Source organism: Ammodytes marinus (assembly GCF_949987685.1).
Source record: "Ammodytes marinus genome assembly, chromosome: 4".
In the NCBI taxonomy this organism is placed as follows: domain Eukaryota; kingdom Metazoa; phylum Chordata; class Actinopteri; order Uranoscopiformes; family Ammodytidae; genus Ammodytes; species Ammodytes marinus.
Window position 1 is genome coordinate 18,473,684 of NC_137233.1, and position 21,690 is coordinate 18,495,373.

At 41.3% G+C, this 21,690-nt stretch overlaps 1 protein-coding gene across 1 annotated transcript in view; it reads right to left on the minus strand.

Moving 5' to 3' along the window:
• Positions 1–21,010, minus strand: part of tex264a (testis expressed 264, ER-phagy receptor a) — a 75,254-nt gene extending 54,244 nt beyond the window's left edge. Inside the window, exons 1-2 of the mRNA XM_080025999.1 lie at positions 20,512–21,010; positions 3,455–3,676 (exon numbers count right to left, since the gene is read on the minus strand). Coding sequence (XP_079882125.1) covers positions 3,455–3,676; positions 20,512–20,769 — 480 coding nt within the window. The 5' untranslated portion in view covers positions 20,770–21,010. The remainder of the gene's footprint in view (positions 1–3,454; positions 3,677–20,511) is intronic.
• Positions 21,011–21,690: the final 680 nt, after the last annotated feature.

Sequence of the window (21,690 nt, forward strand, 5' to 3'; positions counted from 1 at the left end):
TACCCACTCACGCACTGCTGTCATTTAGACTGACATGGATACACCACTGCCGCACACTAATTACCAAGATCTCAGGCGTTTGACTGATAACACAAATCCATTGATACGCTCTGATGATTAACAGCAAATTAAAGAATATCAAGATTTAACATGGTGAACACTGCAACTATACTTCAGATATTTTACACTAGAATGATGCCTTATTATGTGTAAGTGTGTGTTTCTAAGCTCATGGGAAGTGTATGGAAGAGATAGGGGGAAGGTGAGTTGGTGTGGAGACGGTGCTGTTGGACCGGAGAGAAAGCGTTGAAGTGAAAAAGGTCAGTTATGTACTTAACCTGCTCTTTGATACCTGAAGCGTTATAGGAGGAGCCACAGGTACCCAAGTCTGTGAGATATCCCTTTGACACTGAAAGACAGTGAGCCCACCTCACCAGTGTGACCTCCACAGTCTCACTGGTGGCACTAGATTTTGCATAATTCGGTAAAGCTATATTTCCTGGTGAGACTAAGCATTTAGCGTGGTTCAGCAAATGCTTTTGATCCTCCTAAAACGTAAAAATCCTCCTTTTGCTACAGTCAGCATTTAAAAGATCAACTGCAAGCTAACTTGCCCAGTGCCAAACAGTCTGCAATGTTGTGTTGGTGACAAGCAGGTGGAGCATGTAGCCAAAACCTTTCAAAGGGAGACCAAGCTATAAGAAAAAGTGAATATTGGACTAATATGTGCCCTGTGGCCATAAATTTGTCTTCACATGAATGCTTATGTTGCTCTGTGATGTGCTGGATGTTCGCTAATACACATCTACTTCATTACCAATATCTACTTAATCATAAGATAATAACATGACAGCTTGTTCCATTGCCACTATCTATACAGGTATAAGTTCCATTTAATATGTCCTTGTACACAGATTTGCATAAATTTACAGCAGATTAAGTAACATCTCCTGTATTACTGGATTTACAAAGAGCTACGTCACACAAGTGTCTCCCTCCTCTCCAAGTCCCTCCATTTTACAAACCTACTCAATTAATCATGCATGCAGTATATGGGCACACACATTTCTAGCACATTCACAAACCACACTATAAGCTAGCAGCCTCTCTAAACCACGCTCCATTATTCATTAGCCTCGCTGTAGCTGGTATGCATAGTGCACTCGCCACTTCACAACTCAAACTCAGTGTTAGTGTGTTATATTAGCCCATCTCCGGTACACCAGCAGCTCCTTAATGACCCGTCACAGCACTCAGGTCAGCTGAAGGACGGTGACAAGCACTCCTGTGTGTGTGTGTGTGTGTGTGTGTGTGTGTGTGTGTGTGTGTGTGTGTGTGTGTGTGTGTGTGTGTGTGTGTGTGTGTGTGTGTGTGTGTGTGTGTGTGTGTGTGTGTGTGTGTGTGTGTGTGTGTGTGTGTGTGTGTGTGTGTGTGTGTGTGTGTGTGTGTGTGTGTGTGTGTGTGTGCGTGAAAGAACAAAAGATGCCTTCTCTACAGTGGCATCATGCTAGCTTGACAGACATACAGAGCCGCATGCTCACAAAAGATGCACACTGACACACTGGCTATGATTATGTAACCCCACCAGTGTCTTTAAGGGAATGCTGCTACATTTGAAAGCACAGGGATGCTATTCCTTCCTATGCCTTCAGACCGTTTAGTCTGTGTCAGTGCACATGTTAGAGTTTGTCCTGTGCTCTGATGTGAGGTGTTAGAGTGTGCATAGTGCCGCAGAGACTGAACTACAAAAAGAAGAGAGACTGGTTATTAGCTGAACAGTGTGGTTCTTCAAAGATAAGAATGTTGTCGGTCCAGACGGATACTAATGCACTGCTACTGCATTTCCACTGCAACCGAAACGTGCAAAAAATAAGGAAGAAAGAAAAGAGAGGTATATATTGAAAACATATTGTAACAATGCATGAAATCAGTTTAAGGTGAAAAAAAGCAGCTAGTGACCACATGTATTGAGGAGATACAGTACATGTCAGAAGGACTGTAGTATATGGAGAGTTGGCAAATGCAGAGTGGAAAACAAACAACAAAGACAGTGTTAATGTTCATATTTGAGCACAGCCCACATTGAATTGTATGCTTTTTGTGTTTTCTGAAAAAGTCAAGAATACAAATCAATCAACTGAGACCTTTCAGAAAACGGTCACCCTTCAACACACATGCTATCTTTAGCCTGGCTTTGATATGTTGGCAGATCTGGATACGGCCAATGAACAATGCCATCAATGAGGTCGTTGCCCACTTTACTTTTTTTCTGTGCTCGACACAAAACAAGCACTGAGGACTCAGCCGAGTAAAAGCATTCCTCCAGACAATTCAAACCCTGCAGATAACGGATGAAATATAGAAAACGCTTCACAGAATCAGTGAGGAGTAACAGTGAATAACATCACTCAAATGTGTCCCTTCAGTTTTGTGTGATCACACCCTGTCTCCCACCGTCCTGAATATGAGAAAGAAAAAGATTGTTCCACCCACAAAGGTGAATGTGAGGAAAAGTCCAGCATACTTGCAAAACATGATGGTACATTCTTCTGAGTGGGTCCTTTTTACCTCCTGTGTAGAGAGTGAAGCTTAAATAAACAGATGGACCGACTTGTACGCACGCGCATGTGGAGCATTATTCATGCGGTGGGACGCCCCTAAATGAATCCATGTGTGTAAATGTCATCACCAAATGTCAATAGCTTTTTGAGGCCTGTCCTGAGGACATGGAGCCCGGCATATGGGCCGCAGGACTCAGACGTACCTTCATTTCAACCTCATCTATTCTTAATCTGCTTTAAAGACCTCATCTGCTCATGTGATGAATTAAACAGCACACGGGCGAGGGTCTTCTGACAAGAGGGAAGCAAAAATACAGGACAGAAATGATCACAAGATGATTGTCATCCAGGGCAACAAAGGATGTAAGGGAGAGAAAAGAAGAAAAATCCTGCTTTACTTTTCATAGGATGACATACACTTGTACAGGTGGTGGGAGAGGAGCAGGAAACTAGTAACAACAAGATATATGTTGTTTTGTCAATGTCTTCTTAAAGCTGTTCTTCTGTCCATGTCAAATTTCCTTTTTATGTTTTTAGGATGTTTTAAAGTGTGTCATGTTGAATGCTTACATGTTTCTTTTATGTCTGTTTTTGTATATATTGAAATGTGCTGTAGCACTGTTTCCAAGGGGAAAAATCCTCCTCTGGGACAATACAATGTATTCTATTTTATAACAAAAAGCAACATTCCTCTAAAAATAAATGCACATCCTGTAAACAATGGATACATGCACCCTGATAAAACCTTTACAACTTGTGTTTCCTCTTTCACTACCAGAATGGGAAAACATTCTGATTCACGAATTGCATCTTTAACTTTGAGTTCAAAATACTATGTGGCTAAAGCCTGAGCCTAAAACGTTGCTAACATATCATTCTCATATGGTCTGTACCTGGATGTAGGCATTAAGAACTGGGTAGACCCTGTGCGGTGCCAGCACGTGAGACAGAGGGGTGGTGACGTGGAAGCTGGTGGTCACAGCGTGTGTCACTTCAGGCAGAGAGAAGACCTTGAAGCCAAACTGCTCATACAACTTCTGCAGCTCTGTGTCTGGCGTCTCCTCGCCCTCGCTCAGGACACTGCCCACGATGTAGCGACACTTCTCTGCTGGCCTCTGAGGGGGACAGAGAGAGAGAGAGAGAGAGAAAGAATGAATATCCATTATAACATCTACAAGCACAATATTGGATTTTTTTGCCGATATCCGATATAGTGATATTGTAAAAAAAAATAGTGGTGGCCTTGAGGAAAAAGTGGCCGACCGGTAACCATGAGGTCGCTGGTTGGATCCCCGATCTTGGGGGAGCTTGGGGGCTAGGACATTACCGGTGTGTGTCACTGGCACGGCTAATGCTGCATCAGCACCAAACTGCACATGTGTAGGGAGTTCAAAAAAAATAGAAGCAGTTTGATTTAAACTTGTGGAGACGTTGTGCCTTCACAAAGCCTTAAGTGTGACTGGAACAGAGAGGAGCTGCCAGCACTGGTAACAATCCCAAAACCCATGTCACATAATGTGGAAGTTCAAATAATATCTGGGCTGAAACACACAAACTCCAGTGGGCCAGAAATGGAACATGCAACAATGTAAAACGTATTGCAAATAATGATTGCTTTGGTGTAATAATCGTTATCTTCACAATAGACTGAGGTGTTTGGTAAAAAGAGATGTTATAACAACTATTATTAAGCTTCAGAATAGCACCACTGGAACTACGAGGGGTTGTTCTCCTCATGACACAAGCTGACACGGAAGTTTGGTCTCCTTCATGACAAGGCATCTGTGCCATCCCCATTGTCTCTTACGTGCCCACATGTCTGCAAGCAGATGAGAGAGAGACAGAATCAGTCACTGAATGCATTGTCAGACAGTCAGTGTGGGATCTGACAGAGAGGCTTCCCACATCTGTTTGCAGTCAGTCAGTTGAGAGTGAGATGGAGAGTGGGAGCTGTTGTTGATAAAAAAGACCATGCCGGCTTTTAGCCTGTTATTGTCAATTTCCCTCATAATCACATTGGTACATTTTTATGTCCTGTTGTCATAGTATTTTAGATGTAAGAGTATGTCTTTCCCTAATGTACTGGAGTGAAACGTATTGCAAAGCATGTATTCACTAGACAAGATGACTAGGATACCTTGCTCAAAGAAAGGATGTACAGATCATGTGCAAATATAGCTAGAAGTAGACAACCTTACAGTATGGTACAGTAAAGTATGAAAACAGGCTTTGAAAGACATACAAATGACATTACGTTGACACACTTCCTAATTCTAGCATGTTTTGTAACAGAAAGTTGATTGTATTAATGTATAGTATTAAGAACCAAAGCAGAATTAACAACTAAAATTTTTTTTTTTATTATTAAAAAAATAATACTATAATTTTTGATTTAGAGTCAACGGGATAAAACATTAAAACGATCCTGGTATCTTCAAGACGTGCTTGCGTTGTCTATTTGGCTGGAACGGAGATGGCACAGATGGGAGCCAGCAACACTCGTCTTCATGTCCCTGGCATCTTCGCATAGTTAGCACATCTAAACGCCACAGCCTTCCCCTTCTACTCCATCTCATTTCTCACATTCAGAGATATTTCTGACTGAGTCGGGCTGCTACTACACTGCACTGTTCTCCCACCGACTCTCCCACTTTGTTCATACAGGAGGCTTGTGTGCCGCTGAGACTCCCTGGCTGAGATAAATCTATTTAAGAACCCCACTCCTCTTAATGTCTGCATCATGCGGGTAATAATGATGATTGACAGGGCATTGTTCAGCATGAGCAGATAATCTTAACTGTCACCTGACAGACACCCTCTTGCCACCACGTCCAACCGTGTGAGTCAGAGAACACAGATCGACTGCTATTGACGGTGACTTACTCATTCATGCCAAGGCAGCACTAGATACATTGGATCTATTTGCAATGAAGCAATGAGTCATTGCTAACAGTCACACCCTGGATACACACAGAGGAAATCGACAGCAATGTTACACTGGAGACATATCTATGTTTAAGCCCAGTAGTAGGCCTAACAATATATATATATTTTTTTTTAAGTATCATGATAGTGGAATTTTTGAATTAGATGACAAGTTGAAAAAATCAATAATGATATAAAAGCCGAAATAACTGCATTTAGGGCTGATTGGTATGACTTAAATCAATTCCATACACAGTAAAAAAAAATTGGAAACTAATGTCCTGTTTCCACTGCAGGAAGGAGGCCTTTATTTTTAAGAAACCAGGAACTGGGGTCAAATTAAATATCCATCACATAGTTAAGTTCTCAAATAAATGTAAGCGGGCACTGGTTTCCTTTAATACCACTCCTATAGGGCTGGATTCCTTGTCATGTTTTGTTGAATCTGTTCAGGCACAACACTTGTGGGGGTTGTAGACAATGTATTCTATTGACTTTTCCTCTAGTTATTATCTAGCTTCATTATGGGATGGATTACCGTGAATTATGAATTATACTCTCTTTGATGATCCCCTTGCATTCTCATTTGTCCCTCCACCAGATCAAAATGTTTATTTGTCCCATTCCTTATGTTTATGTCCTACCTGCTAAACTAATGGCATTCTAATCAGCCACAGCTGTACTTTCTGTTTGGTGCTTTTAGCAGCACATTAAACTAAGCCGATAGACGCAGTTAACAATGCACCTGCTGAACATCATTACATTCAGTTGTTATTGCTAGCACGTCAGCATTATGACGTGAGCTTTAAGCAAATGTTAGCATGCTAACACATTAAACTAAGACAGTAGACACGGTCAAAATAAAACATCAGTACAAGATTACAATACATTGTTGTTGATAGCAAATCAGTATGCTGACATAAGCATGTATTTCCAAGTACTACCTCGCCTAAGTACAACCTCACAAATATATAAAGATGAAACAATAAATGTATGCACATGACATGTTAAATGACTATACTGCAATGAACTTTGTCCCAATGTTATTCATAACATTGAACAGAACTATTTATTCAGGTAGGGCATAGATTTGAATTTTTGGAACACCAGAGTATGATCATATCATCACTACTGTACAGTAATACTGCATGATCACCCAGCCCTGTATGCCGTTCTAATAAAATTAAAAGGTCTTTTGTGAATTCTATTTCCCTATCTAAATGGATGTATGTGCCGGGGCTTGCTCTGTATCGCCCCCTGTTTCCCACATGAACACATGAAACGTTTGAGCCTGTCAACAAGCCTTCTGCACAGAGCTACTCCTCGTCAACACTGGTGGTCTATGATAAGACCGTAACAATAGCCACTCAAACACAGAGGGGATAACAACTGTCCTCCCACGGTCTTGCTTCATATCTTGCCATCGCTCGCTATCTTTTTGTGCTCTCTCCACACTGATAAACTAGAGTGTGTTGTTGTTAGCCAAACCAGTAGTTCACTAATGATATCATTCAGGGCTCTAGCTATCATTCACATCCCACACAGTGGCAAGAACAAACAGCAGCACCGACTGCATCTCATCTCTGCTGCTTCCCTCCAGATAACGCACCCCAGAGACTGCAGGCAATTAGGAAAGAGAGGAACACCACTCCATGTACTTGACTCGCCTTTTCTTCACCCACCAAAGTTGTTTTGTTTGCGCCTGAAATTCTTATACCACAAAAAATGAGACATTCTCAGATGCTGTCTACAGTGGGCAGCGGCACCCCAAAAGTCATTATTAAGCAAAGTTCTGTCTGCTTTAGCTTTTATTTTTGTATTAGGTTTTATTTTGTAAAGGTTCGAAAAAAAGGGGGCCCTGTTTTACTAAAATGCAACTAACTTGCTCCTCCGATAAATAATGTGTCAAACGTTCTGCCAATGTCATGTACGGCAACATTTCATTTCTTATATTTCCTTATGCGAAGCAAGGTCGTTAAATCGGAATAAAAATTCACATACAACCATGATGGCTTCTCCTCAAAATTGGTGCCACTCCTATCTCTACCTGATTCCCCCTTTGCCTGGTCTCTGAGGACCTGTTGGAGGAGAGAAAGTCTTTTCAAAAGCAGTTCTTTGCTTGAGGCTACAATGGCTTTTTTTGATGGATGAAGGCTCTCCGACGATAAAAAAAGAAAATGCACGGCTGACAGAGGTAATTCTTTATTAGGAGACACATAATGAGGATTTACTCTCTTCATCTTTTCCCCTCTTGGCTCCGTATCTCTCCCCTCCTAGTTGTTGTCACCACATGGGACACATTGCTTTTGAGTGCCGGCCCCGTTTACAATTGGTCATTTGTGAAGTGTTTGCAGGTAAGAGAGGACAGGGACCGACAAGGCAAGCCGCTAACTCTGTGCCATACTGTAACTTAAAGACAGGCTCGTAATGAGCATACCATACACCGCGCTCATTAAAACCCAACTGCCAAGTGACCAATCAATGAAATGTGAATCTAAATTAGCAGAGCGGCCGCCATTAACATTGAAAGAGCATAACAGTTCTCTCTTTGAACAAAGCATATACACCATGTGAATTCAACATGGAAGAAGCACTGCTGTGATGCAGAAAAAACAAGAACTCTAGGTTGCCTTGGGCTATGTGCAATTCAAGAACTAGCGTTATTGAAATAAAATTTAAAAAAAGCCTTGAAAATGCAAAGATAAAACATCAGATTTAACCCTTCATGCTCTTGTTGGAGAACCCGGGGTTTACCATTGTATGCCAGAATGGAGTTAAGAGGCTATGATTGCACAAGAGTCCTTCTTCCCTGCACTCAAGTCAATAAAAATCTGCAAATGTGGAGCCTCTCTGGACCTCTACCAAGCCACTGTCACATCAACGTCTGCAGCCAAGCACGACAGCCAGCAAATGAAGCATCCATAAGCAACACACCAAGTTTGTGAAGAAGAGCCCTTATTAAGAACCATAATTAAATCGACAGTCCGTTGTGTCAGATCAAATGACAATACACATCACTGGAGAGCGCTCTTTCAGTTCAGTGGTTCACACACACAGTATCATTTCCTTTCCATATCTGGCACACCAAGACCGACGGTGTTTAGGGCCCTTCCAGGAACAAGCAAAGAACGGAGAAGCACATACAGGTCCTTCTCATATAATTAGCATATTGTGATAAAGTTCAATATTTTCTGTAATGTACTGATAAACATTAGACTTTCATATATTTTAGATTCATTACACACAACTGAAGTAGTTCAAGCCTTTTATTGTTTTAATATTGATGATTTTGGCAATAAAGTAAAGAAAAACCAAAAATCCCTATCTCAAAAAATTAGCATATTTCATCTGACCAATAAAAGAAAAGTGTTTTTAATACAAAAAAGTCAACCTTCAAATAATTATGTTCAGTTATGCACTCAATACTTGGTCGGGAATCCTTTCGCAGAAATGACCGCTTCAATGCGGCGTGGCATGGAGGCAATCAGCCTGTGGCACTGCTGAGGTGTTATGGAGGCCCAGGATGCTTCGATAGCGGCCTTAAGCTCATCCACAGTGTTGGGTCTGGTGTCTCTCAACTTCCTCTTCACAATATCCCACAGATTCTCTATGGGGTTCAGGTCAGGAGAGTTGGCAGGCCAATTGAGCACAGTAATACCATGGTCAGTAAACCATTTACCAGTGGTTTTGGCACTGTGAGCAGGTGCCAGGTCTTGTTGAAAAATTAAATCTTCATCTCCATAAAGCTTTTCAGCAGATGGAAGCATGAAGTGCTCCAAAATCTCCTGATAGCTAGCTGCATTGACCCTGCCTTTGATAAAACACAGTGGACCAACACCAGCAGCTGACATGGCACCCCAGACCATCACTGACTGTGGGTACTTGACACTGGACTTCAGGCATTTTGGCATTTCCTTCTCCCCAGTCTGGCACCTTGATTTCCGAATGACATGCAAAATTTGCTTTCATCCGAAAAAAGTACTTTGGACCACTGAGCAACAGTCCAGTGCTGCTTCTCTGTAGCCCAGGTCAGGCGCTTCTGCCGCTGTTTCTGGTTCAAAAGTGGCTTGACCTGGGGAATGCGGCACCTGTAGCCCATTTCCTGCACACGCCTGTGCACGGTGGCTCTGGATGTTTCTACTCCAGACTCAGTCCACTGCTTCCGCAGGTCCCCCAAGATCTGGAATCGGCCCTTCTCCACAATCCTCCTCAGGGTCCGGTCACCTCTTCTGGTTGTGCAGCGTTTTCTGCCACACTTTTTCCTTCCCACAGACTTCCCACTGAGGTGCCTTGATACAGCACTCTGGGAACAGCCCATTCGCTCAGAAATTTCTTTCTGTGTCTTACCCTCTTGCTTGAGGGTGTCAATGATGGCCTTCTGGACAGCAGTCAGGTCGGCAGTCTTACCCATGATTGCGGTTTTGAGTAATGAACCAGGCTGGGAGTTTTTAAAAGCCTCAGGAATCTTTTGCAGGTGTTTAGAGTTAATTAGTTGATTCAGATGATTAGGTTAAAAGCTCGTTTAGAGTACCTTTTCATGATATGCTAATTTTTTGAGATAGGAATTTGGGGTTTTCATGAGCTGTATGCCAAAATCATCAGTATTAAAACAACAAAAGACCTGAAATATTTCAGTTGGTGTGCAATGAATCTAAAATATATGAAAGTTCAATTATTATCATTACATTATGGAAAATAATCAACTTTATCACAATATGCTAATTATATGAGAAGGACCTGTACATGGTGGAGCAAGACGAACAGAGGACTACAGGACAAGCCATCTCTCAACAAGAGCCGTCTTAAGCCTCAGTGTGCAGTGTGCAGTGTGAGAGGTAACCTGTCTCAGCTGATTGGGAGCCAGTCAATGAGACAAAAGTCACCAGGAAGGAAATTCAAATTAATAGGGCTGCACAGCGCTGGGACCACTGGTACTGTATATGCTGTGACGGGCGGTTTGCTGCTGAACTAATGGAGCAGCATTTGCAGTGACGTGAAGTATTCTTACCCGAACAAATACAGTTAAAGTGGAGTCAGAGATTCTGGAGAATAAATCACTTCCAACCCGCTACATGTTAGAAGCACACTTAGAAACTAGTAGTGGATAGATAGTGAGTAGATATTAGCTGATTTTCACATAAAGCATTCTGGATTACGATTGCTTAGTTTGCCTTTAATACAGAGCCTAGGCTCTGTAAACTGGTATGTAAACAGGGGGGGGGCAATTATTCTAGTAACATGCCAGTTTACAGAGTCTAGGCTGTGTATTAATTTTATTTTATTTTATAGTTTTGTTTTTTCCAGCGCACACACAGTATGGACATGTAGCGGATCGTGATATTCACTGATTTTGACAAAAAGCGATTGTGACAACAACCAGCAATCTCCAAAATCACTGACTCCACCTTTAAGGCAAACAGATCCAGCAAGGAAACAGTGTCGGCCATTTTACGACTTGGTCACAAGGAAGAAAATCAACCATGACATGACAGCACAGAGGGATATTATATCAAACCACTTATTATATCCGTCATGGCTTGTAGTGGCCAGGAAAATTAAATTGAAGACTTATTCAAACTACTGAGAGCAACTTCAAAACGTCACGCAAAAAAGATGTAATCTATCCAGTGCAGGGACGAGGCTAAAGGCCACGATGAGCCAGTGCAAATCTTTTTTTCTATCTCTCTCTCTTTCACCAAATTCAGCTCTTTGCCTTTAGGCGGCGCTCAGACTTTGCTGGTAATTACACATGGCATCCTGGGAGTTCTGTATAATTACTGGTGAGAATATAAGCAGCATGATGGAGGCAGCAGGACCCCAGTTTTCCTTCACCACAGTTGAAGGGCTGGTTCAGGCAAGCCTCGGCCACCTCAACACAGTTCAGCCAGATGCCACCAAGCAGGGAGGTAATCTTTCCCCCAATAGGAGAACCCCCCTCCCCTTCCCCTCTGCATAAACTTACTACTTCCTTATCTATGAATGTGTCAACTATCTTCTTCCGACATCCCCCTGATTCTCTATAAGCTGCCCCTGATAGATATTCACCAGTGTAATCCAATATCCTGTGCATCATAACACAGGGCGAAAAGCCAATGCCTGTCACAAGGTTTGATGGAGCAAAAGATTTAGAGGCATTCTTCATCACCATCTTGTTGCACTGACAAAGGGTGACATGTCAGCTGGCGGAGTTATGTTTTTCCACACAGTTTTCGTGAAAACAGATCAAAGTAAGTGGCATTTTAAAAATACAACCCAGCAGCATGTTGTGTTTTTTAAAAGCAGCTCCCCCATTTAATAAAGTCTGTCTGGATTGCATGGCTTCTGCTGTTCGCAGACACTATTTCACTCACTGTAGACGCGATGTCCATAAACATTAACGGGGTGCTTTTACTATAGGGCGAGCCGGCATGTCCACAATCTTGCATAATATTGACTCGAAGATCCTGTGGGACCAGACTTCAGAGCATCACAGCGTATTTATTTCTCATTTTATATCCACCTTTAAATGCGGCAACTCCTTCGCCAGGAGCCCCCCTTTCATGTGGCTGCTGTCGACAGACAAGACAAGCGGCAGTAAAATGCTAATAAACTTGACTGGGAGTGCGGCGATGCTCGGGCGCTCTGATCTGAAATTCCGATTGATGAATTGGAGGCACTGCGAGGCTCTCAAGGTGAGTCAGACTCCTACCAATTTAGAGAGCCCTCTTCCAAGGCAGTCCCACACCTCGCCTCATCTCTCACTGCCACTCCCATATACGTCTACTCATGACATTTCATTTTCCCCTGCTTGTCACGGGGAGAGAGACCGGGAGTGGGTTTGCTTTCAGAAGCTGAAAACAAAGTGGGAATTCAAGTAGATCAGAGGGTGAACCAAATAGCAGCTCTATACAAACACACTAACTATGTTATCTGTGTCAAGAGAGGCAGCTGTATTTTCTGTGTGTAGTTCTACCAAGTGTCCAGACCTTGATCATGTCCACTACACAGACAGCAGTAGTGAAATTAATTGTCTCTCTTTATCAATTTGTTCTACTTATTCATTTTATTTAGAAAAATGAAATTACATTTGATTGATCTTTGCATTGCTTACTGTCTCCCTCTATTCACTGCTGCCCACTCTCATTTAAGAATTGTGCTCTGGAGAATCCTTGAAGAGTTTTTTTGTTTTTTAACTCCTTGCCATTCTAATGCACCACAAAGAGCAACAACCCAGAATTCAATGATCTAGTCTCTGTATGTTATCCAGCCTGTGTTCAATACTTATGTCAAAGCTACATTGCAGCAGAGCCTGAGGCAGCTCAGCCTTGAAACTGTCTCCTGAGTTTTTACGTACAGTCAAGTGCGAAAGTTTGTGAACCCCTTGAGCCTTTTGGAATTTTATTTATTTTAACCATTATTAATTCATTTTTATCAATACCAGTATTTTTTATATGAAATAACAGATGTTTGTTTATCAATTCAACATTTTTATTTTCCAGAAATCAATTGTTAAAACAGATAAAACAAATTATTTGACGAATGTTGTATGTGCAAAAGTTTGTGAACCCTGAGCTGCATTGCTTAAATCGAGCAGGTTGACACAATCAGGTTGGCCAAATTGGTTGATGAAATAGACCAATGTAATGAGAGATCTTTAGGAAAGAAATTGGGTGGCACTAGATAAAACAGAGATAAAACCAGGTCAGTTTAGGCTCACCAAAGTGAACCCATACAGGTCAGACATGCTAAAAGGGAAACAAATCTCAGAGGATCTCAGGAATAGAGTTTTGATGTTACACATTTGTCTGGGGACAGTTATAAATTCATAAAAAAAAATTTGAGCTCAATCGGTCCACCGTGAGGCAAATCATCTACAAATGGAGAGCTTTAAGAGTGACTTAACATCTACCTAGAAGTGGACTTCCTTCAAAAATATCCTCAAGCGCCACAAGAAAAGTGATTTTTCAGGTAAAAGCCAACCCAAACATTACACCTGGAGATTTGCAGACAATTTGAAACCACCATTATTCACTTGGGAGAAGGTTCTCTAGGTGGTAGGCAGAATTGCGTTTTTGCCCAAACATGGCGGTTTTGGTTATGACCAAACAGTTCAATTTTTGACTAATCTGTCCACAGAATAAGACTTCAGGTATCTCCAGGTGCTCTCTGGCAAAGTTGTGACAAGCAGTTTTGTTCTTTTTTGAGAGCAGAGGCTTCTTCAGCAACCATCCCATGAAAGCCATGTTGACTGAGTTTTCTTCTTATTGTGGAACCATGCACATCTGTCCCAGATGCTGCAAGAGAGGTCTGCAAATCACCAGATGTAATGTTTGGGTTGGCTTTTAACTGAAAAATCACTTATCTTGTGGCGCTTGTGGATATTTATGAAGGAAGTCCACTTCTAGGCAGATGTTCAGTCACTCTTAAAGCTCTCCATTTGTAGATGATTTGCCTCACGGTGGACCGATGGAGCTCAAACTTTTTTTTAAATAATTTATAGCTGTCCCCAGACAAATGTGCAGCATCACAACTCTATTCCTGAGATCCTCTGAGATTGTTTCCCCTTTTAGCATGTCTGACCTGTATGGGTTCACTTTGGTGAGCCTAAACTGACCTGGTTTTATCTCTGTTGTATCTAGTGCCGCCCAATTTCTTCCCTAAAGATCTCTCACTACATTGGTCCATTTCATGACTCAATTTGGCCCATCTGATTGTGTTTACCTGCTCCATTTAAGCAATGCAGCTCAGGGTTCACAAACTTTTGCACATACAACATTCGTCAAATAATTTGTTTTATCTGTTTTAACAATTGATTTCTGGAAAAGAAAAATGTTGAATTGATAAACAAACATCTGTTATTTCATATAAAAAATACTGGTATTGATAAAAATGAATTAATGATGGTTACAATAAATAAAATTCCAAAATGTTCAAGGGGTTCACAAACTTTCGCACTTGACTGTATAACCTTTAATCTGCCGGACGCTGTGTCAATGCCGACTGACCCCTTTGAGCCAAATTGGATATTTCAAACCACCACCTGCCTTTACTAGTGTTGCCCAGTAAAATTACAGACAACTCTCCAAAGAGTAGGTTTTTAGCCAGTGTATATGAAAGCCTGCTTTTTCCACTTTCTGATCTGTTGGCGTTAGTTAGTTTTGAGTCCTGCTGGCGTTCATCATAACAGTCATTAAACAGGGACTTCATCGCAACTTGAACGCAAGGTGAATGCAAATGATTGCAGTTTGCTGAAAACCAGCTTCACTCTGGATGCAAGACCTGCACTGAAAACCACTGGAGCGGTGTCACAGTGACCATTGAATACGCAGCCGCTGGTGTAGGTAGGAAATCCAAATTAATTCTAAGACGATGAGTCACACTAGTTATGTCATGGTTTATAAAATACATTAAAAAAATATATAATTATGAATGTGGTTTTGAGGATGTGCTTCCACTCCCTCCCTCCCTCCCTTCCTCTCTCCCACACAACTCAATGTCAATGCTAACACTGCCATCTAGTGGCTGCATTGTGCAGCAAACAAACAGGCTTCAAATGTTCCACCACAGGGTCGAGAGCTGTCGTAATGAGTACATTGCCCTCTAAGTATTTTCTGAATAAAAACTAGGAAATACTCAATGCAATCAACTAACATGTAGCAAAAACAAAAAACACTTCATTCTAATAGCATGGAGAAATGTCAGAACAGACAGTGGTTTAGGAATAATTCCCTGTAGTTTGTAATAGACATCTAACAACAACTTTGAGAAGGTGATTCTGGCTTTTAGCACATCTCTGATGTCCTGATGTCCTCCAGACAACACAGATAACATTTGTTTCATTCCTACAAGCAGGATTTACATTAGCCCTTGGTCTTAAACTGCATGTGTAAGATGGCATTCATTACACAATCATCAACATTAAACATAAGCTCTGCCAGAATAGAAGAACACAAACAAAAAATACAACTACACGTGGAATTTAAAATGACTATAATTCCTTTAAGAAATTCTGACAAGAACTATTCAAACCTTCACCCCCACTGAATTGATTTATAGCATTACTTCACGCATGACTGAACTCTTTGGAAGACTTTAGGGCCTTAAAAGCCTTGTGAACAAGAGTTAGCATAGAAGCTGATTATTCCTGGATGCAAAGGTCGGCCTCAGTATTCAGGTCAAGTCTAAACACGGCAAGTTGAAAATAAATCAAACGTAAAATCATTCAAAATTAAAAAGGAGAATTGATCTCATTGACCTCTTCTTCACTTATTCTTGTTTCACTGCATTAGAGTTCAGGACTGAGTCACATCACATGTAAACAGGTTTGGAAGTAGATTAATCCATTTCAGCCAAAGTTCATCCCTTCACATTTTTCAGTTTACTCTTTGGTTGTTGTTGTTGGGTAATCATCAGACCTTTATTAACCAAGGTTAACAAATCTTCATACCACTGAACAAACCAGGGTTCGACATAACGTATAGCCCGATGGCCCGGGGCCAGTAAAATCATATGCAGGGCAAGTTGATTGGCCAGTCACTGTCCCGCCCGGGCCAGTGACTGGCCAATCACAGTTCAGTATCTTTTTGTAGACTACATCATGGTTCATTGAAATGCGCGTTCTGAGTCGTAATGAAAGCAGTGTTTATTTAAGACTCAATATAATAAACCTAATATAAAATATATTTTTTAATGAAAGGCCAGTGGACAACCGATGCGTGGGCGTTTTGACAGGCACCGTTGGCAGAGCTGCCTACCGTCCGCCTGCGAGTCGACAAATCAATCGACTTACTCTGCCCCCTTTCTTTCTTCCCACAGCAGAGGTTGAGGCGCAGAAAATGATAACTGCGCTTTTCCTTTATCTGCCGCCGTAATGTTACAATATTTGCATCCAAGCCCCAATGGTAATACAAATGAGAGGCGTTATTTAAACGCTGTGAATGCGTCTCCGGTGATTGTGTCGGTTGTAGACAGAAACGAACGGAGGGACTCCGCTCACTGTACAGTTCCTATAGTCGCGCAGTTTGGCACTGTGTTTTCAGGCTCGAGACATTCAATCAGATCGCGGAAGTCTTTCCCATTGAAATCGCTAACGGGGAGAATATCCCCGGTTATTATTTTAGCCACAAACCACAGTTCACCTGCGCGGCGGCTCACTCGCTGGCGAGATCACACGGTGAAACGCTGCTGTGATCGGACGAAGGCATTGTGTGTTTCTAAGGTGATTTAACGTCATAGTCTTAGACGAGCGTTTAACTTATGCTGCATATTTTGCACTGCATTGTTTTTTATCAATAGTTTGAAAAAATGGTCCCACACCGGACTCTTATATGTGAAGCTGACACTTCATGGAGAAGTGACACTGCTGCAGCGCGCTCACGACCAGACGTGAACTCACATTCGGTGAAATCTCCCATTAAAAAAACGGCATAACCCACTGATTTTCGGATTTCTATTCTATTTTTAAAGTCAACTTGAGCGAAAGTGGAAAACCGGTCATTCGGTCGACACATTCACATCCCTAATGCATAGAGAAAGTAATAAAAACAGCCTACCACACCACAAAGAATGATCAGACCTTCATCTCTTATTTATTTGTTATGTTTGAACATGACTTCTGCAGGTGAACTATTCATTAAACTGCCCAAATTCAAGAATAAAAACAACCTTCAAACTACTGGACTTTAAAATACTGGCCGACTCTTTCAACATACTTTCAGTTGTAGGCTTCTAATTCAATATGTTTGCCTGGTTTTATATTATGTGTATGAGCAATATCAACATTTCATATAATTAACTAAAAGAAAAATAACCAAATCTAAAGGGAATATCTATACTGTTACAGTATAGATATTCCCTTTAGATCTGGTTATCTTTCTTTATTTTTCTAATACAGGTATTATAATTATTGACACTAAATTATGAAGAAAAAAAAAGTGTGTGCAGGGCCAGTGAAAATATACAAGGGGCCAGTAAAACTCGGATCCACTGGCCCGGCGGGCCAGTAGGAAAAAAAAGTTATGTTGAACCCTGCAAACAGTGACATTATGATTACACCCCTTTGTAGCTTCAGTCACATGAGCCAGTCAAACATTAAGAGCTCATTAAAAGCTATTTAAACTGCACCTTTGCTTTTATTTATTGTGACATAATGGAACGTTTAGTGGTGACGCCAATCGGGCTCTTATTCTCTGAGTGAGTCAACAGAGCTGTTCTGACTGGCTGCGCCCGCCCGGTTCTAGACATCTAAAAATATATTCCTACATTTGCAACCCAAGCAACTTGGATATAGTTCAATTTAAACGGTGCTACAAGGAACTTTTAAATATTTCTGAAACGGTCTAATTTTTTCCTCTGATGATCATTAATTACATGAAACAGAAAACAAGACCACTAGTGCGAAGAATGCTCTTTTTCTATAGTTTTTCTTAATGCCTTTGTCATGGGTACGCTCAACTAGGAACAACTTCTGGCGTAGTAAAAAACACTACCACTTTTGTCCAAAGGGTGTGCAAGAATGAACACAAACTGAAAGTTCCTCGGGGCACCTTTAAGTTAAGTTATATAATAATAATAATAATAATAATAAAATTTTATTTGACAGGGACAATACATACAACATTGCCACAAAAAAATGGGAAAATGTGATGCATATAAGACGTCTAGCTTCAGCTAATTTGCAGTCTTTGTCCCTGGGTCAGGCTTTAAAATACAATCAAAGATACTAAATACAATAAATGCAGTGATAGAGATACAGTGAATAATACAATTAATAGGTACCATGAGTCAATACACACAGCTGTAGTTATACATTTCAGATTAAAACACAATTAAATTTAGCATTAAACATTAGTAAAGTGCTCTATTAAAATAACTTGAGAGACGTTAATGTTCACATTTCTGCTGCTGCTTGAGCCACTGCTTAACTTTCACACTAAAACTCTTTAGTTCTGTTTGGGATTTAATCTCTGATGGTAGAGAATTCCATAGGTGTGTACCTTGCACTGAGAGAGATAATTGGCCAAATGTTGTCCTGCATCTTCGAACTTTACAGTTTTGTTTGGTTATACTCCTTGTCATTGTCCGGCAGTTGTCAGTCTTTTTAAAGATCTGAGACATATGATACTATTTCCAAATGTTCATGCCACTCATTTCTGTGTTGATTATTTTGATCTCCACATGGAAATCAGATTGTGTCAAAACAAACACAGAGCCCAGGACAGAATCATCCGATCCGTTTAGAAATCTCTCGGCCCTCTGAACATCCTGTTTGATTCAGACTCTGTGCAAACTGTGAACAACAGCAGAAAGGTTTTAATAGCTCCTCTATGAGCCACTTGCCCCAAATTTCCGCTGGTATATGGCTCACAGTCAGGGTTTCCACTGAAAGCCCTTATACTTACGAAAGCACAGAGAGCTACGGAGAAAACTGGCGGGGGCAAGCACAAAGACAAACGCAAAGGGCTGCCAGTGTGCCACATTGTTTACTCCACAGAGTATAGTTACAACTTACATCATGATTTGGATTGGCAGCTGTGCCGTGTCACAGTAAGACAAATGCCAAGTGATCTTATCTGAAGTGTCAGACACAATATAATTCATGCAAACTAAGCTGTCCAACACCACAGAGAGTCCAACTACACAGTTTGGGTTAATGTTTACTTTTGGCTGATATGCCAAAAGCCCCTATTTCGCCACACTGTTTGCACTGTACAATGGATTAAATTCAAGGGAACCTAACAAACTCAGATCAAAACGTCAGCAACAGTCAAATCAATCAAAGAGCAAACCACAGTGCAGCTTTAATTGTGATAAGTTCCGGAATAAGCCATAACCGGTCAGTAGTCTGCCTCTGAGAAATGTTATCAACACCTCACACCATGTGTTTGTGTACTCTTCCCGTATCAGCTGGGAACCTTAGTAAACATTCCCGTCTAACAAGCAGCTGTTGTGCAGACATTTCTTGTTGACTAAAAACACAACTCGTGACCAACACCGGAATGCCAAATGAAAGCGGGCAGACAACCACGGAACATCAGCCTGAGAAATGTCCCGTTCACACAACATTTGATGGCTCTAGATAAGAATGCAAATGACAATAAAATAAAGGGGAGATTCATTGGTTCTTGCATCTGGATTGTGACTGTTATTAGATAGAGTAGAGTAGTACCAGAGTGCCAGAGGGTGTATGATTTCAGACATCTATCAGCTCTCCACTCCTCAGAGAAGAGGCTGAGTTTGCCTTTCTAGGTTGGGAGTTTTGTCCACCGGCTTTGAGTCTGAAGAGGGCTAATGCCTATAAGCACACTGGAACCACAGAGATGACAGGACGGAAAAATATCAACAGTGCAACGTGGCATTGCCTGCAGCCGAGTGGTTTCATCATTCGGCCTCAGTTCCTTTTAAAAGGCTGCTGTGAACAGTTAACCCTTGAGCCACGCATGCTGGATCTGATTTAGTTATACTGTAACATTACACTTCCAGGTCATATGAAGAGGACAGTGGCTTATTTAATACACAAATAAAGTAAGCTCATACAACTTTTTTGAGTTTAATGTTTGGTTGATGAACAAAAAAATGTAATCTGCAACTATCTTGATATGAGATTATTCATTAAGTTGAGTTAAAAGCAAAACATCTGTTGGTTTCAGTATCTCAAACATGACAAGTTGCTTTTCTTCTTCTTATGAAATATGTATGGTTTTGGGTATGCTGGTTGTACACAAACTATTAACTAGCTATTTTCTGAAATTATAACATGGCCAACACACTTATCTCCAAGTCTATAAGACTAAGAATGTAGCCTTAACAATCTCAACTCAATAGATCCTCACTCAAATTGGGCTTTAAAAAATTGCTTAAATGCATTAATACCAGGCTTTTTGTGTGACATACAATGTCATAATACCCAGGTCAAACACAGCATACGTTATCTCGCCTACTGTAACATCTTATCAGGAGACAAAGTGCATTGGGGGTTTTGTGGTTATGTCATGAGGTCAAACGCAAACACAGATTGATTGGGTGTTGTGAAGGTAAGACTGCCTACCTGCTTGGGGTCATCGTAGGCGACACTGATGGATCTCAGCTTTGGCCCGATGCTGCAGGTCTCGCTGAAGGCTGCACCACGGTCCTTGTAGGATCCCTCTCTGAATTTATAGGCAATGGTGACATTTCTGACAGGGGGTGGCCCGGTCTTTATATCCACATCCGACAGCAGTCCCGAGTACAGCACAAGACCCCCCACTGTCACAAGCAGACACACGAAGAGCACGACCACTAGGATCAGTAGAATTAAATCAGGCATGTTTTTTCACGGTAACGTGACAGCAGAAGTCAGTTAAATGTGACCCAAAAAAAGAAGGGGAAAAAAGCCTCCTCCGGTTCATACACGCACCGCCACTATGGACTGGGACATTCAAACGACAACACGCACAACAAAAAACAGGGCTACCTAAAAAAAGGAGGGTCAATTTGTTTTTCACAGTCGCAATAACCTGACACGAAAGAGGAAACAACTCGCTCAAGTTGAAAGGAGAGATGGTTTGTTTACGGTATTTCCCCAAACAGTGGAACATGCTTCCCGGATAGACCATTCGCGCCCACAGAGGAGGGGCGTGAAACTGGATTTGTGATGCTTCCATTTATCATTCACTCCGTCAAAATATTTAATCTTTATGATGATTCAATAGATGGGGCAATTACTCCTCTTGATAAATGTATACCTTAGTTTTTGACTATAGCATAGGCATGTATGTCAATGAACCCCCGCCTTTTTTCTATGATGGTTCAACCCAGAGGGATGACCGGATGATGGCCTCCCGTCACAAAAAACTGGGATTTTTGTATTTTCATTGAAATATCAGATTTCCGGGCTCTAAGGTATTTGAAAAAGTACCAACATTTCAGGGTGTCGGTGCTGTCAGATCGCCTTTTGGTGCTTGAAGCAAAATTGATTATTTGGGGGCGTGTGATAGATTTGTAAATATGACAGAAAATATGTTTGCTCCTCCATGATTTGCTCCCAACACTATGTTAAAAGCTATTTTTTACAGTCTATGGCTATTGCTCAGTTGTTGCCACTGGCCACTAGAGGGCATAAAACCACCAAAACAAGCTAAAATGGGTACACAGCAGCCACCGCAGAATTGGTGATGGAATTGGGATGTGTTATGTGTATGAATAAATAATAGCAAATATGGCTTCTATCTGAGACAACCCACAAGAT